This window comes from Loxodonta africana, chromosome 1, assembly GCF_030014295.1.
Source record: "Loxodonta africana isolate mLoxAfr1 chromosome 1, mLoxAfr1.hap2, whole genome shotgun sequence".
Taxonomy (NCBI): Eukaryota; Metazoa; Chordata; class Mammalia; order Proboscidea; family Elephantidae; genus Loxodonta; species Loxodonta africana.
This window is the reverse complement of record NC_087342.1, coordinates 101,494,771-101,512,765: the sequence shown is the minus strand read 5'-3', so window position 1 is coordinate 101,512,765 and position 17,995 is coordinate 101,494,771. Positions and strand designations below refer to the sequence as shown.

Sequence of the window (17,995 nt, the reverse complement as noted above, 5' to 3'; positions counted from 1 at the left end):
ATATACCCATACATCCACCTCTGGTCAACTGATTTTCGACAAGTGTACTAAGGCCACTAAAGGGGAAAGAAGAAACTCTTTTAATAAATGGTGCTGGGAAAATTGGATTTCCACATGCAGAAGAATGAAACAGATCTATGTCTCATACCATATACAAAAACCAGTTCAAAATGGATCAAGGACCTAAATGTAAGAACTAAAACCATAAAATTCATAGAACAAAGCAGAGGAGTATGGCTATGAGATCTAGTCTTTAACAATGGACTATCAAATATGATACCAAAAGCATGAGCAGCCAAAAGATAAATGGGACCTCATAAAAAAATTAAATAGTTTTGTTCATCAAAGGACTTTATCAACAAAGTGAAGATACAACCTACAGATTGAGAGAAAACTTTGGGGAATCTTGTATCTGATAAGGGTTAAATATCCAAAATACATTTTAAAACTCTTACAGCTTAACAACAAAAAGACAGACAACCCAATCAAAAAAATAGGCAGAGTACTTGAGCAAACATTTCACCAAACAGGATGTACAAACGGCCAACAGGACATGAAAAGATGCTCAACGTCATTAGCCATTTCCAAAACCAAACCAAACCCATTGTCGTCAACTCGATTCCGACTCATAGCGACCCTATAGGGCAGAGTAGAGCTGCCCCGTAGGGTTTCCAAGGCTGTACACTTTACAGGCAAAGACTGCCACATTTTTCTCCTGTGGAGCAGATGTTGGATTCCAGCCACTGACCTTTTAGTTAGTAGCTCAGCCCTTAACCCCTTAGTCACCAGGGCTCCTTTCATTAGCCATTAGGGAAATGCAAATCAAAACCACAATGAGATACCACCTCACCCCCACTAGAATGGCTAAGACCAAAAAACGGAAAATAACAGGTGTTATTGGAGAAACTGGAACCCTCATCCACTGACGGTGAGAATGTAAAATGGTACAGCTGCTGTGGAAAACATTTTTGCAGTTCCTCAAAAAGTTGAGCATAGAACCATAGGACCCAGCAATCCCAATTCTAGGTATATACCCAAAAGAATTGAAAGCAGAAATGCAAACAGAAACCTATACACCAATGTTCATTGCAGCACTATTCACAATAGCCAAAATGTGGAAACAACCAAGGTGTCCATCGACAGATGAATGGATTAAAAAAATGTGGTAGAGCGATACAATAGAATATTACTCAGCCATAACAAGAAATGAAATCCTGGTACATGCCACAACATGGGTGATCCTTGAAAAAACATTGTGTTGACTGAAATAAGTCAGTTGCAAAAGAATACTGTATGAGCTCACTTATATGAAATAGGCAAATAGAAACTAAAGCTTATTAGTGGTTACCAGGGGCGGAGGGAGAGGGAAAGGGGAGAGATATTGCATAGGGGGCACTAAGTTTATGTTAATGGTGGTGAAATAATTCCGAAAAGGATAGCAATAATGGTTGCACAACATGAAGAGTGTAACCAGTGTCACTAAATAATACATGTAAACATTGCTGAATCAGAAAATGTTTTATGTATATTTGTACCACCAAAAAAAAAAAAAAGGTAAAGGAGGGAACTCCACCAACAGTGTTGGGATGACCAGAAAAGGCTCCCTGCCTCTCTCCTCAACCCATTTTTGCTGCTCTAAATATCTTCTTATAGGCTGGTTGGTCAGGGAGGAGAGATCACTTTGACCGTTTAATTAGTTGTAGATGCTCAGGGCAGTGGCTTTCAATCTTGTCTGAGCACATCCTGCTGCAGTACTCCCCTGTACTGCCATGGTAACAAGGGACTGAATGGTACAAGCCCAGTCCCTGCAAGCCACACCCCTGTGTAGGAAGGAGGGCCTGGCAATGGGCAGGGGAGTTGTGTGGGAGAGAGAGGGGACTGAGGAAGAAGGGAGATGGTGGTGGTGGAGCAGGAGGTAGTCAACCTGCCAGGACCTGGGATATCTTTAGTAAGAGGCCTTTTTGTCCTAGCAAGGGTACAAGCGAGATGAGGGCAGCCTCCCATAACTCCATATGAAAATGGCCCAGAGCCAGTTCCCCTCATAAAGGACTCAGCCTCCTCATACAGCCACTTCAGCAAGCAGGTTCCCCCTCACACCATCCATGGTATTGTCTTTCTAACCATGCAAACCCAGGTGGGTGGCAGAGCCAATGGCGCATGCCTCCCACCGTCCTCCATCCTGAGCCACGGTACTAGTATGCCCAACACCAGGGCAGCCCCAGGGCGCCCAGCCTCCATCACCAAGGAGCACTTCTTTGACTGGGGTGGAAGGGGAGTGGCCCTCTCACATTGGAAATGAGAACTGGAGCTTATTAAAAAAAAAAAAAAAAAGCCAGCTGGTAGGTACCCTTGATATGGTGTGATGAGACTGGCACGTTACCTCTGTGGTCTTCTCCAAAGCCTCTAACCCAAGTCTGATCATGAGAAAAATACCAGGCAAATCCCAACAGAGGAGCATCCTACAAAATTCCCAGCTAGTGCTCCTCCACACTGTAAGGGTCATCCAAAACAAGGAAAGGCTGAGAAACTGTCACAGCCCAGAGGAGCCAAGGGAGACAGGATGACTAAATGTAATGTGGCATCCTGGATGGGATCCTGGAGCAGAAAAAGGACATTAGGGAAAAACTAAGGGAATCTGAAAAAAGTATGATGTTAGTTGATAATAATGTAGCAATAGTGGCTCATCAGTTATAACAAGTATACTCATGTAAGAATGGGAAGCTGGGTGTGGAGTATATGGCAGCTCTCTGTACTCTCTTTGAAACTTTTCCATAAATCTAAACCTATTCTAAAATTAAAAATCTTATTTGACAAAAAACAAGGCCAACATTGAGCCCTCCACCACCTGGTTGCCATTTTCCTGAGTCTACCCACATCACCCAACCCAGTCCTCAATGCCAGCACCCAGCTCGTATTCTGGTTTTAGGACGCATCTCATTCGTGAGCCCCTAAACCGGGAGTCAGCAACTGACAAGGTGTGTTTTGTTTGGTTAACCTGGTGGTTTAAAAGGCAGCGTGACGAGACAGCTATAGCGTTCACGGCAATACAGGCAGCTTAGCATTAGTGCCTTATACCTGGCCCCCTCTGCATTCACTTGGTGTCACGGATTGAATTGTGTTCCCCTAAAAAAGATATTTTAAAAAAGATATGTCCAGTCCTAACTCCCAGTACCTGTGACTGTGACCTTTTTTGGAAAGAGGGGCCTTTGCAGATATAATTAAGATGAAGTCATCCTGGATTTAGGGTGGACCTAAATTTGAGAGAAAGTAGAGGGAGCTTGGACACACAGAGACACCAGGGAGAAAGCCATGTGGAGACAGAGACAGAGATAGAAGAGAGGTGTGCACAAGCCAAGGAAAGCCAAGGCTAGGAAGCAGCATGAAACAGATTCTCCCTCAGAGCCCCTAGAAGGCGCCAACCCTGCCAACACCTTGATTTCAAACTTCTAGCCTCCAGAATTATGGCAGAAATAAATTCCTGTTGTTCTAGGCCACCACTTTATGCTACTTTGTTACAGCAGCCCTAGGAAGTGAATATACTTAGGTACCTGCCAAACATCTATGAGCACCTGAGTTTGCAGTCCCAATACACTCACCTCCTTCCCCACACAGAGTCCCCTCCTGGAAATGCCGAGACTCCATGGAGCATGTGTCTTAGTTACCAAATGCTGCTGTAACAGAAATACCACAAGTGGGTGGCTTTAAAAAACAGAAATTTAGTTTTCTCACAGTTCAAGAGGCTAGAAGTCCAATTCATGGCACCAGCTCTAGGGGAAGGCTTTCTCTCTGTTAGCTCTGGGGGAAGATCCTTGGCCCCTTCAGCTCCTATAGCCCCAGTGTTGCCTGGTTTCTTGGTGATCTTCACGTGGCCTCCATCTTCCCGCGTTTGTGCTTGCCTGTCTCTGTGTCTGCGGTGCTGCTTACACCTCAAATGTGATTAGGTTTAGGATACACCCTACACTGATACAGCCCCATGAACATAACAAAGGAAACACTATTTCCAAACAGTACTGCATCCACAGGTGTAGTAGTCAGCGTTCCAACACATATTCGGGGGGGGACACAATTCAGTTTGTAACAGCACGTTTGCAAACCACTTGTCCAGGCCAGCCGAGAGGAAGAGCTTTCCTCAGGTGTGACTCTCTGAGCCTCTTGTCGGCCACACACATGAGCTCTCCTCCCACTTGTGAGGCTCTGAGCCCGTTACTTCTTCCCCAGCCTCTTTTCTGATCTCTTGAGGAGATCCTACTAGTAGAAATATCTGCCCAGCAAATAGGAAGCGGCATCTCTAGTTTTTCTTTTGCTTCAGAGATAATCGAAACATGTTTGTGTGCGTATATGTTGGCTACAGGTGTCAGCAAAGATTCCAGTATACACAACCACTAGATCCAAATTGTCTGTGCTTGCCAAGAGTTCCTTTACCCTAAAGTGCAGAACCTTGGATGTCAAGGACTGCAGCAGATGGGAAAAGCATAGGAACTGTTTCCCAAACCCTGTTCCCAGAGCTCCACCCCAAGCACCTTCAGTGACTGCTGGAAGGAGGGTCTTTGGGGAGATGGCTGTCAGTGGGCCCTGGAGGGCACCTGTGGGAAGTGGGGGCTCTAGTCAGATGCTGTGACCCTCAGTAGAGATAATTGAGTTCCCTGGACAGTGTTCGTTAAGACACCTCAACTGTGTCTGGTCTGCATCCCAAGCCCCTTCCTACACAGTAGTTTGAGTACCAAGATTTATGGATGGGAAGGTTACAATAGACAGGTGAGAGGAAAAGGGTCCCTACTTGACATTGGAAAGGCAGAGGTCTAGGGACTTCTCTTCTGACAAAGAAGTCATCCACCATTTGCTTTTGAATGCTGATGGTAAAGAGCCTGTAAAGCTCTACCTGGGGTGAGGCAGGGAGAAGACCATTTCCCAGGTCATCATGGCATCCCCAACACTCTTGAACAGCCAGCAGTGGAGGATTAGTTGTTGGCTTAGTAGCACTGGCTTTCTTCTCACAGCAGGAATGTCCCAACAGTTGTTCAGTTCTGTTATGGGCCAGGTGCTGCACACATGTGCTAAGTAGGTACTATTATTATTATCACCTCCATTTTATAGATGAGAAATCTCAGGCTCAGAGAGGTCAAGTAACTTTCCCAGGGTCACATAGCTAATAAGTGGTGAGACCAGGATTTGAACCCAGGCATGTCAGAGTCTTGCCACTACCCCACACTCCTCACACCCAATTTTTTTTTTTTTAAGAATTAATGACCACCCCAGGGACACAGGATGTTTGGCAGTAGTTGGTATTTTCTAGCCCATATCCTGTATTATTTCACACAAACATACTTTCTTTATATTCTTCCAAACATCACATACTCCTGCCTGGGACCTTCACCCTCAATGTGTCCCCACAGTGTGGTTTTTCCAAGGGGCAGGGTTGTCAAAGAGCAAAACTGTATTTCCTTAGAAGGCCAACCTCTGGCTGGAAAACTGAAATTTCCCCTTACGGGCCCTCACCATTTGGGGAAAAAGCCTGGTGATTGATTTGTTTCCTCCAGGGAAGAAATAGGGGAGTATTTGCTCTGAGCCCACCAGCCAGAGGGACCACCTCTATAACCACAGCACCAAGGATTTGTTCAAAATTAGTCAGGGCCCATCATCCTAAAATAGCCTGCAGGTCTGCAGAGCCCTATGTCAGTGCATGCTCTCAGCCTTAGTCATTCTGGCTTTTCTTTCTGGTTGTCACCCCTGAAACCTTGCTGCAGTCACCTGAGGACACACAAGGCCCTGGGCTGCTATGTTCACATGCCCCCAGCTCCCCAGCCCCTCCTGCCCAACCCGGGGAAATAAGGCCTGTGGGGAAGGCGGTCATGCTGGAATCCTAAAGAAGATCTGTGAGCCACAGACCCGCCACCATGCACCTTTGAGTCCAATTTTAGTATCTAGAACCTACTGGCTCCTCCCTGTATTCAATTCCCTGGGAGAAGGCAAAACATCCAGTGTATACTTGTTCACTCAGTGAATAAATGAGGCTGTGTTGAGTGAGGGTCTCAAAAGGGATGGCTTTGGGGGGCTCCAAGTGCTCCAGTGTGTGTTAGGCCTTTTCAGTGACTTTCTTGTCCTCAGTCAGCCACCTGACCCTTGCAGCCTGGAGATCTGTGAGGGCAGAGTTCATTACAGTTTATTTGTAGGCAAGGACTGCTGTGTCCCCTGGCGTCATCTCCTACATCATGAGCAACTGATTACTAACAGAAGCAACAATTGACATTTATTATGTACTTCCTTTGATGCTAGGTGCTTTTCTTTCATTATTTAATCTACACAGTATCATTCTTATTTTGTGGATGAGGAAACTAAGACCTGACCAAGATGACTCAGCACGGCTAAGACTTGAACCCAATCTCCCTGACCGCCCAGCCTGGGTTCTTGCCCACTAGGCTGCAAGCTAGTCATGAATTGTCTAGCCCAGTGTTTTGTCTACTGTCTAGCCTATTGAGATGTTCTTGTTGTTACCTTTTTGTTTATTTATAAATTGTCTTCCGCTTAATATAAGCTCCATGAAGGTGGAGACTATTTCATTTTGTTCTCTTGCATTCCCCGTGATGCCTTGCGGAGTCTCACCTAGAACAGGTAGGTTGGGCTCAAAGACCTCACTATTAACAATTGGCCTCATGCATGCACAAGTTGGCTAAGCCTGAGGAATTAACACTGGCCCTTGGCCCAGGCCAACTGGCTTCCCTGGACTTAAAGAAGTTACTTTACATGTAGTTTTGTGGAGAAGGAGTCTTTGAACCATCAGACAAAGGAGATTTCACTGAAGCACAGGACTGTGTGTGGTAAGGGAACCCTCAGTGTTTAAATCTGAAATGAGAGGCTTCTAGAATCTTCCTCAGTCCAGGGGGCCACATAATTTGGTAGCTCTCTTAACTCAGAGAGAGAGAAAGTAGAATGCTGACTCCAGACCGAGATTTCTCTTACTGAGCAACACTGCAGGGACCATTTGACTCCAGTCCGAATGTGTATGGGGAATTGGAAAACCGAATCTCTCAACCTCCCCTGAGTCCCGGCGCCATGCAGAGGCTGGGCTAAGCGCTGTGCCCTTACCCATCCGAGGCGCTCCTCCTCAGTTGTCTTCGCCCACTGCCCGTGAAGTCACTAAAGCTACACAGTACTTAGAGGTCATCCAGGAGGGTATTTCAGTAGAGAACCTGCCACCCCCTAGGAGGTACTTAGAAATGTGGGGGAGGGGTAAACACCAAATCATTTCCTGGTATAAGTGAGTCCCAAATATTGCATGGGACATACCTATGCTCAAAAAAAGATTCATTGTTTATCTGAAATTTGAATTTAATTGGGCTTATGTATTTTTGGTTGCTAAATCTAACAACCATGGTGTGCAGTTCTTTGGGGTGAGAGTGACTGTTGGGGCCAGAGAGGTGGCATTACTGGCATTTGTGGTTGGGGCCAGGGTCACTAGACTACCCCCAATGTGTGAGACAGCCCCATACAATAATGGATTGTTCTGCTCCAAATGCCAGTATAACTCCTGTTGAAAAAGCCTGAGTTCAAACCCCTCATTTTATAAATGAGTAAACTGAGGCCCAGAAAGGGAATGAAACTTTGTTTAGCTTCACATAGTTAATAAGGGGACAAGTTACAGCTTAAACCCAAATCTAAGTCTATGCTACCAAGTTTTTGTATGGTTTTCTTCCTTTCTCCCTACCTCTCTCTGCTCCCCAGCCTTGTCCTTCTCTCTGTTTTTCTCCTTCACTCCCTTCTTTTCCTATCCCTTTCTTCCACATTCTTGCTCTCCCTGCATTTATCCGTACCTCACATTCCCTGTCTCCGTTTTTTTTTTTTTTTTTTTTTGTCTTCCCCCCTATACAGTGGGGCCCTAGTGGTGCAGTGCCTAAGTGTTTGGCTGCTAACCAAAAGGTCATCAGTTCAAATCCACCAGTTGCTCCTTAGAAACCTTATGAGGCAGTTCTACTCTGTCCTGTAGGGTGGCTATGAGTTGGAATTGACACAATGACAATGGATTCTTTGGGTTTTCCCTATACAGTACTTCTTTCCCTTTCTCTCACACTTCCTACCAGCCAGAGCTGGCACTCATTATTGCTTGTCTATTTGTACATTCTGCTGCCAGTCATTCCCCCGAGACTCTCTGAGTGTCCACCATGGAACAGTCTAAGAACTAGCCACTGGCATGGCCTCCCAGGGTCTCCTTGGGAAATCAGTGGTCATAACTGAGCTCCTCCACTGGTATCCTCCTTGTCTGAGAATTAGAGCCTGCCCCAGCCTTGGGCATTCCTGGATACTCCTTAGGCATTCCAGTTGAAGATGATCCCTGAATCTTAAATGGCTTGCTCCCAAGATTAGACTTTCACAAAGGACCTATCAAATGAATTCCAGTCATAGCTCTTGCAAGCAATGTGCCCTTGGGCAAGGCAGTGCCCCCTTTGAGGTTCCCCATCCTCATCTGTACCAAGGCCTCTCTGACATGCTCATTCTTGAGCAGACCAAGGTTCCAGTGCCATTGAAGGGCTGCTCGAATGCGAAGGCCAGCTGGCTGCTGGGGCCTGATCTCTAGGATGCCACTCTCGATGGAATCTCTGTGGGCCGGAGGGCTGGCCCTCTGCTCCTTGGCTTCTGAAAGGAACCTGATTTCATCATTTCCCCAGGGATGCTCAGGTCCTCATGGCTGATTACACTAAATTCACAATCCTCTGATTGGTTACCCCGGGTCCCTGATTATTATTAATATTGGTTATTAATCCTTATTAAGAAACAGATCATTCATTCTGATGGCTGAGGTGTTCTCTCTCCAGGAAGAATGTCTTGTGAAAAATGAATTCAGGGTCACCAAAAATATCCCCTGAAGTCTCTTAAAACCGAACAGTAGTTTAGCTTAACTAGTAAAAAAAAATGTCTGCCTTGAGCATTGTGCTCTTTTAAGAACTATCTTTATGGAATCAAACTGACAACAGCAACTTGAAAGATTAAGTAGGAGACTTGGGAGGCAGTGAATTTATGTTAATGGGGAACAACTCAGAAAAGGAGTGTGAGAATGGTTACACAACTCAAAGAATGTAATCCTTCTAAATCCCACTTTGAAATGTGGTGCCTGGGGTCTTAAATGCTAACAAGCGGCCATCTAAGATGCATCAATTGGCCTCAACCCACCTGGAGCAAAGGAGAAGGAAGAACACCAAGGTCACACGATAACTAAGAGCCTAAGAGACAGAAAGGGCCACATGAACTAGAGACTTACATCATCCTGAGACCAGAAGAACTAGATGGTGCCTGGCTACAACCGATGACTGCCCTGGCAGGGAGTATAACAGAGAACCCCTGAGGGAGCAGGAGATCAGTGGGATGCAGACCCCAAATTCTCACAAAAAGACCATACTTAATGGTCTGACTGAGACTAGAGGAATCCCGGCGGTCATGGTCCCCAAACCTTCTGTTGGCCCAGGACAGGAACCATTCCCGAAGACAACTCAGCAGACATGAAAGGGACTGGACAGTGGGTAGGAGAGAGATGCTGATGAAGAGTGAGCTAATTACATCAGGTGGACACTTGAGACTGTGTTGGCATCTCCTGTCTGGAGGGGGGATGGGAGGATAGAGAGAGTTCGAAGCTGGCAAAATCGTCACGAAAGGAGAGACTGGAAGGGCTGACTCATTAGGGGGAGAGCAAGTGGGAGAACGGAGTAAGGTGTATATAAACTTATATGTGACAGTCTGACTTGATTTGTAAACGTTCACTTGAAGCTCAATAAAAGTTAATAAAAAAAAAAATGTAATCCATGTCACTGAATGGTACATGTAGAAACTGCTAAATTCATGTATGTTTTGCTGTGTATGTTCTCAACAACAAAATAAATGAAATTTTTAAAAATAAGTAAATAACGAATTCAGGGTCAAAAGAGGGCAGAGGTCATTCGTGGCATGCCCCTGAGGGTTTGAGAAGCTGAACTATGGCATCCAGGGACACTCTAGCAACCTAGGGACCAGAAGAGTCATTTCCTTTGGGAGCCCCAAAAACTTCACAAGGGGCCATCCTCCTGCATAGGTGGGTTTAGGCAACAGGCTGGGCAGCTGGTCTCTGCTGAAGGTGCTAGATACCATTCAGCCATGGTGTGATCACACCACTCTATGGTCTTTTCCTCCTCTGTCTCCCCTAGGGCTGGGACTTGCTTATCTCTAATGCCTAGCACAGTGCCTGCCACACTGCAGAAGACGAGCTCAGTGAGCAGTTGATGAGCTGAATGAATGAGTCGAGGGTTTGTTCAGGGAACAGCATAGATGTGATAGCACACATGAGGGTCAGTCATTTCCATGAACAGCACTGATAGCTCTCTTCTGACCCAGTGAGTTGGGGAAAGGAACCCTTCTGCCCTGCCCACAGCCCATTTCTGCCCCTCTTCCACCCACTCCCACCTCTCAACAGTTTGGTGCCTGTGAATTATCCCTGAAATCCGAGAAAGCACTCTCCTGGGAAACCACTGAGCTCCACTGAGTTAACAAGCCATTTGTGTGCGGGTGACTCTCTACAGCTTCCAACCCGACCTTGGCACCGGTATACTCAAATCACCTGCAAGATGGGCAGCCCTTTCTCCTTCGCTCTGGAGGCGTGAACCAGGAACCACTCAGCAGGAGCCCTGAGAATTAGCCACGGTTGTCCCAAGAAAAACATGCAGGGCCTGCCACCTTGCGGCCAACTCTGGTCCTACAGCAGCCCTCACCAGACACAGGCCCAGCAATCTTTAACCCTCCCAAGAGCACGGTGGCCGGTCTCTGTACTGATAGGAGATGGGCATTGGGGGGGGGGGGGGGAGAAGTCCCAGGTTCTGATTCCCTTCCTGTTTGTTTGTCCCAAAGTTCTGACCCTGTGGAGTCAGCCCCAGGGTAAGAGGTCCTACCACTTCTTAAGGGTATGAGAGGGCAGGAGGCTGGAGCCTTGGAAGGGTCTGCACTCATGGGCGGGACAAGCAGTACCTGTGGAGGACCTTAGACTACGCCAAGCCAGCTTGGCAAAGCCAGTTCACCTGTCTCCAGCCCTAGCCCACCTCTCAGCCTGAAGGCCCCCATCTCCATAAGGAGGGTTCTGTGACTTTTTAGGCCTCTTCCAGATCCAACGTTGTCTCCATGCAGGGTCATCCCAAAGCAAGGGAGAAATCCCATCACTGAGTCCGTAACTTAGTGTAGGGACCCTTGCCATCGGAGATATGTGGACTATACTGGATCCTGGGCCAGCTTTGTCCTTTGACCTCTTCACCTCCAGAATGGCTCTGCTGGGTTCCACTGTCTACAACCAGGAAACCAAAGCAAGATGGATGCATCAGGCAGCCTAATTCAATGATTAAGTTGCACCTATGTGAGTTGTTGGGTCTGCCTTCTCACTCAGGGAGCCAGAGCTGGTCATCAGTGCCACCTGGGGGCAGCTAGTATGGTCAGGGTTCAGCCTTGTGGTCTCCAGTGTCTGTTTCCTCATAAAAGGCCACAGAGTCAAGAGACAGAAAGGGCCACATGAACCAGAGACCTACATTATCCTGAGACCGGAAGAACTAGTTGGTGCCCGGCCACAATCGATGTCTGCCCTGTCAGGGAGCACAACAGACAACTCCTGAGGGAGCAGGAAATCAATGGGATACAGACCCCAAATTCTCATAAAAAGACCATACTTAATGGTATGACTGCAACTAGAGGAATCCCGGAGGCAATGCTCCCCAGACCTTCTGATGGCACAGGACAGGAACCATCCCCGAAGACAACCCATCAGGCATGAAAAGGACTGGTCAGCGGGGGGGAGAGAGATGCTGATGAAGAGTGAGCTAATTAAATCAGGTGGACACTGGAGAGTGTATTGGCAACTCTTGACTGGAGGGGGGATGGGAAGATAGAGAGAGAGGGAAGACGGCAAAATTGGCACGAAACGAGAGACTGAAAGGGCTGACTCAATAGGGGGAGAGCAAGTGGGAGAAGGGAGTAAGATGTATGTAAACTTACATGTGACAGACTGATTGGAATGGTAAATGTTCACTTGAAGCTTAATAAAAATTAATTAAAAAAAAAAAAAAGGCCACAGAGTCAAGCATCATGGCTGAGAGCACAGGCTCTGAAGCCTCACAGACTTGGAGCTCAGTCTACTCTGCCACATACCAGCTGGGTGACTTTCAGAATTTCCTTAATCTAAGCCTCAGCTTTCTCATCTATACCATGGGGATAATAACACACCCTCTTAGGCTGTTGAGAGACTGAATGGCTTGGTATTTTCAGAGCACTCACAGGGCCTAGTGTGTTCTTCTGCTTCCACAGCCAACATATGCAATGCTTCAAAAGTGAAAATTAATGTGTAAACCATTCAAGACAAAGGATTCTTAGCTTTAAATACAACTCCTGAGTTTTGCTTCTGGAAGCCTCCTCCCTTACCTTTTGCTTTTGCCGGTTTGCTTTTTGCAGTGATGTGAATGCCAGGAAAATCCTGCCTTCGCCACCTTACCCTGCACCATTCAACCAGAAGAGCAGCACCAGAGCCTCCCTGGAAGACAGGTCTGTGGTTCCTCTCCTCCCCGGCCCCCGGAACAGGTCCCTGCAAGTGTGGAATGGGCCTAAATCACCAGTCCGGTCCCCCACAACCTGAGGAACCTCTTGTCCAATGGCCACACAGATGGAGTGGCAGAGCTGGCCTCCACCTTGATTCCCTGGGGATTCCCTGGACTCTCTCAGATGTCTGACTCCCAAAACAGGGGAATTTTCTCCCAGGCTCACTGGAGCCCTGTGTGGGCAGTGTTGCTGTACAGCTCCTTGTGAATGGATGTGCCTGGTGCTGTACGGGGAAAGAACTGCCCCAGAGGCAGTCCCTCATAGTCTACTAGCCCCACCACAGAATATCCAGGTGGGTCGTGGGGCATGGAGTTGGCAGCCTGGCCAAAAGGCTTCTGAGCCATGCTACTTGGCATGCCTGGACCTTGGCGTGGCCCCTGCCCTCTGATGAGAATCTCTGCCTGCCCCCTCTCACCCAGCAGACCCCACTTTGCTCAAGGAGGAATGCCAGCACTAGCCCCTTCCTAGCCCACCGGGCAGAATGAATGACCCAAGGCAGCCCCCTCTCCTCTGCTTTAGTACTTCTCATTGTGTTGCAGCCAGAATGCCCAGAAACTAGAAATTACTGTGACAGTGAAAGCCCTTTGTTACATACAATCCCCACTGCCTTCTAAGGAAGTGAGTTCCATCACCTGTTGTGTTGAGTGATGGGTGCGATACCAGGAATGTGCCCTGCAAGGAACTTTTTCTAAAGTAGGTGGAGTTAGACAGAGAAAGAGGAGGGAGAAGGGCACAAACATCCCTCTCTTTTAAAAGGATTCCCTTAAAAGTGTTCCACCCAGCACTTCTGCTTACAAATCTCATTGGCCAGAACCTGGTCACCCGGCCACACGTAGCCACGAAGGAGGCTGGGAAATATAGTTTTTTAGCTGTGTGGCAACTTGCCCTGCTAAATTTGATGGTTCTGTTTTTAAGGAGAGAGGGGAGAATAGTCATCTCTCTCTCAAGGGCAAAGCCAGGGTGGGGGATGGCAATGCACTGGGAAGATTTCCTAAAGGATGTGATATCTAAGCTGGGTGCTGCAGGAGACAGGCCTCAGGCAAAATTGGCTTGGGTTGGGAAAGCTGGGAACGTGGAGGGCAGTTGGAATGGTGGTGAGAGGACAGAAAAGGCAGTGAGAGAAAGTACCTTCAGCCTGTAAAAGTCTGGGGGAGCGGAGTCCAGGGAGAGGAAACAGCAAAAGCAAAGACCCTGAAGCCAGAAAGGGTTTGGTGTATCAGAGTAAGAAGGTCAGGGTGGCCATAGTGTGTGAATACTTCGGGGGGAGGCATGTGACAAGGTCAAAGGTTAGTTCGTACAGGGCCTGGGAGGTCATGGGACAGAGTTTGAATTTCACAGCAAGAGAAACAAGAAGCCACTACAGGGTTTTAAGCTACCAAGTGATGTGACCCGATTTGCATTGTAAGACGATCCTTTTGGCTGTAGTGCGCAGGGTGAGAGAATGAGGAGGCACACTGCCCAGTCGCATTGCTTCCTGGGTGCAATCAAGTTATCAAAGACAGGAAAGCACTCCAGAGAGGTAAGCGTTGAGTCCAAACGTAAAGTGTACTAAATGCGGCATGTGCTTGCCCTCAGCATCTCCGAGAGGCCGACGTCGTCCATCCCTCTCACTGGGGACAGCCAGACGGATTCCGACATCTTGGCATTCATTAAGGCCAGGCAGAACATTCTACAGAAGAAATGTAAGTCACCTCCCTTGGTAGCCCCTCCAGAGCCGTATGTCACCCTGCTCTGCTCACCAACACTTGGGGGAGGCAAGGGAGAAGCTGGGGCAAGTGAGATGGATGGAACTAAGAAGCTTCCTGCATGTTCCCAAAGCCACAGGCCTGACCTTCCAGTCCCTTCACCAGTGCCTGGTTTCTGCCTCCTCCTGAAAATCCCAGAGGGGCAGCATCAGAGATGCCATGACAGGGCCAAGAGGTGGCTGTCCCAGTGTTCCTACCCTACCTGGCAAAGCTTTCTCTCCCTCTTCCAGATTCTTTTGTTCTCCTGTTTGTTCTCTGACCTTAAAGGCAGCGTTCCCCTTTGCCCAGTCCTCTCTGGACAGGAAGGGGCTGCATGATGGTTGGTAACTTGTTGAATTTCTGGCTAGAAATCTCACCCTTGTGTCTGAATGTAGTTCTGCCAATGAGCTATGGGTGTAAACACTACTTGAACCCTCAGGCCTGAGGACATTTTAAGTGAGAGAGGAAATGTATATGGATGTCAAAAAGGAAGAAAAGGAGAGGGCCCTTGCAGCCTTCCTCACAGACCTTCCTACCTCTTCCCCTTTGCAACTGCCCATCTGCTGGATAGGCTTTTTCTTCTCCTGCCTTCTGTGCCCCCAGAGACCAAGCCCTTACTCCAGCCCTGCCTTTGGTTTTAGCCTCTTTCCAATAATCCAAAGGCTACTAGACAGGTTTAGCATTGCTTTCACAAGACAAAAGTGTACCCTTGATGATATGTGTCATGGATTGAATTGTGTCCCCCAAAATATCTGTCAACTTGGCTAGGTCCTGATTCCCAGTATTGTATGATTGTCTACCATTTTATCATCTGATGTGATTTCCCTATGTGTTGTAAATCCCATCACGATGATGTAATGAGATGGATTAGTGGCAGTTATATTGATGAGATCTACAAGATTAGATAGTGTCTTAAGCCAATTTCTTTTGAGATATGAAAGAAAAAGTGAGCAGGTAACCTAGGGACCTCATACCACCAAGAAAGCAGTGCCAGGAGCAGAGCACATCTTTTGGACTTGAGATTCCTGCACTGAGATGCTCCCAGACCAAGGGAAGACTGATGACAAGGACCTTCTTCCAAGCCGACAGAGAGAGAAAGTCTTCCCCTGGAGCCAGTACCCTGAATTTGGGTTACAGCCTACTGGACTGTGAGAGAATAAACTTCTCTTTGTTAAAGCTGTCCCCTTGTGGTATTTCTGTTATAGCAGCACTAGATGACCAAGACAGTATGCAATGGCAGACTTGGATCATCTGATGACTGGCAACCCCTGCCCTGAGGGGTCTGCCCTCAGTTTCACAACTAACTTTCTGCAAGTGAGATAGCTGGGGGTTTGCACAAGGATGGAGCACCCCAACTAAATGATGGCCTTTAACATGTCATCCTAGCCAATAGCAAGCAGACTCTTTCACCAGGATGCCAGCCTGCTAACTGTTCTCTCCTTGCCACAGGATCAGCAACATCAAACCAGCGTCAGGTCTTTTCTGAGGGCTGAGACACCTCAGCTCTGCCATCAACTTGCTGTGACGCCTTGACCTCAAATTTGCCTTCTTTCCTCCACAGTTTCCCCAGCTGGAAAAAAAGGAAAGTGTCTTAGTTATCTAGTGCTGCTATAACAGAAATACCACAAGTGGATGGATTTGGCAAACAGAAATATTTACTCTCACAGTTTAGGAGGCTAGAAGTCCAAAATCAGGGTGCCAGCTCTAGGTGAAGGCCTTTTTCTCTCTGTCAGCTCTGGAGGAAGGTCTTTTTCATCAATCTTCCCCTGGTCTAGGAGCTTCTCAGCGCAGAGACCCTGGGTTCAAAGGACAAGCTCTGCTCCTGGCTCTTGTCTCTTGGTGGTATGAGGTCCTCCATCTCTCTGCTCACTTCTCTCTTTTATATCTCAAAAGAGATTAACTTTAGACACAACCTAGTTCTATAGATTTTGTCCTGCCTCATTAACATAGCTGCTTCTAATCCTGCCCCATTAACATCACAGAGGTTAGGACTTATAACACATGGTATAATCACATCAGATTACAAAATGGAGGACATCCACACAATACTGGGTATCATGGCCTAGCCAAGTTAACATGCATTTTGGGGAGACACAATTCAATCCACAACAGAAAGAAAGAGAAAATTGGATTCAATGATCTCAAAGGCCCCATCTATCCCCGAAATACTAATGATGTGTATCGGGCACTGAGCAGTAGTGAGCAGCCAGTCAGTGAACAAACACTGTATCAGGTATCTTCTCTGTGCCAGGCACTGCACCCAGTCCTAGGACTACAGCAGTGAGAAGACAGAGTCAAGCCCTCAAGAAACCGGCATTCTGGGTGGAGGGGGAGACAAATAAAGAACAAGTCAACCAATAAATGAGACTATCTGAGGTGCTAACAAGTGCTGTGTTGCAGCTAACGTACATAGTGTTATAGGCAGCAATTGGGAAGGCTGATTTTGGCTGGGGTGGGTGAGGATGGCCTCTCTGGAGAAAAGAACTTCTAACTGATAGCTGAGTAGGGAGGGCGGAGCAGCCATGTGAAGTCCTGGGAGCAAGTTTTCTCAGCAGAAAGTAAAGAGCCCTGAATGGGAAGGGGCTCTGCTTGGTTACAGGGTGGGAAGGAGGCCATCGTGACTTGAGTGCAGTGATCCAGGAAGCAGGGCCAGATTACATGGGCCTTAGAGGCCAGGGCAAGGAGTTTGGATTTTATTCCAGGTATAGTGGGAACCACCCAACTGACACTTTATAAAGCTCACTCTGGCTGTCCTATGTAGTGTAGTCATAGGGCACCAAGAAAAGACCGTTCCTCAGGCTACTGTGAAGGTCCAGGCAAGGGATAAGAGTGGCCTGGACTTGCCAATGGGTTGGATGTGAGGCAGGAGAGAAAGCATGGCTCCTGGGCTTTTGATCTGAGCAGCTAAGGGCATGGTGGTGCCACTCACATGGCGGAGGCTATCCTTTGGCTGGGGTGCTCCATCCTTGCGCAAACCTCCAACTATCTCACTTGCAGACCATTGGTCATGAAGGTGATTATAAGCCCCTGGGAGCATTGGTGGTCAGTCAATATATGATCTCACTGAACCAAGAAAGACAGGGAGGAGGGGGTTTCAGAGAGAAGGAGCTGGAGTTGTCAAGAGTTCTGGGTGGCCCATGTGAAACTTGAGTTGCATTTGCCATCCAAGCGGAGGTATTGAGTAGGCAGATGAACATATGATTCTGGAGTCCAGAGGAGAGGTCTGGGCTAGAAAAATAAATGTGGGAGTCACCATGTGTGGGTAATGTTTAAAGCTATGGCACTGGGTAAAGTCTCCTTCAAACAGTATAGAGTTATTTGGATTGCTGAGAACAGATCCCTGGGGCACTCTGACACTGAGAAGCAGAGAAGGAAGATCCAGTCAAAGAAGCTGAGACAGGCTCAGGCAGATAAGGGAGAGCAGGCAAGTGAGTGTGGTCTCAGGCAGGTCTGTAGAGGAACAGATCCAAAGAGAGAGTGGTCAGCTCTGTCCAGTGCTGCTGAGAGTTTGAGTAAGCAAGGATAGAACATGGACCACTGGCCACTTTGCACATCACAGAGGTCCTGGACAAGTGCCATTTCAGGCCGTAGTCAGGGGATAGAAGCCCCTGTTGGAGTGGTTGAGGAAATAATGGGAGAGGAAGAAGCAGAGACAGTGAGTAGGGACAACACTCCTCTGAGGG

At 47.6% G+C, this 17,995-nt stretch overlaps 1 protein-coding gene across 1 annotated transcript in view; it reads left to right on the top strand.

Moving 5' to 3' along the window:
* LOC100673538 (kinesin-like protein KIF6) overlaps positions 1-14,650 on the top strand; it is a 33,976-nt gene extending 19,326 nt beyond the window's left edge. The window contains exons 5-8 of the mRNA XM_064294507.1: positions 5,023-5,026; positions 11,869-11,902; positions 12,426-12,534; positions 14,164-14,650. Coding sequence (XP_064150577.1) covers positions 5,023-5,026; positions 11,869-11,902; positions 12,426-12,534; positions 14,164-14,650 — 634 coding nt within the window. The remainder of the gene's footprint in view (positions 1-5,022; positions 5,027-11,868; positions 11,903-12,425; positions 12,535-14,163) is intronic.
* Positions 14,651-17,995: the final 3,345 nt, after the last annotated feature.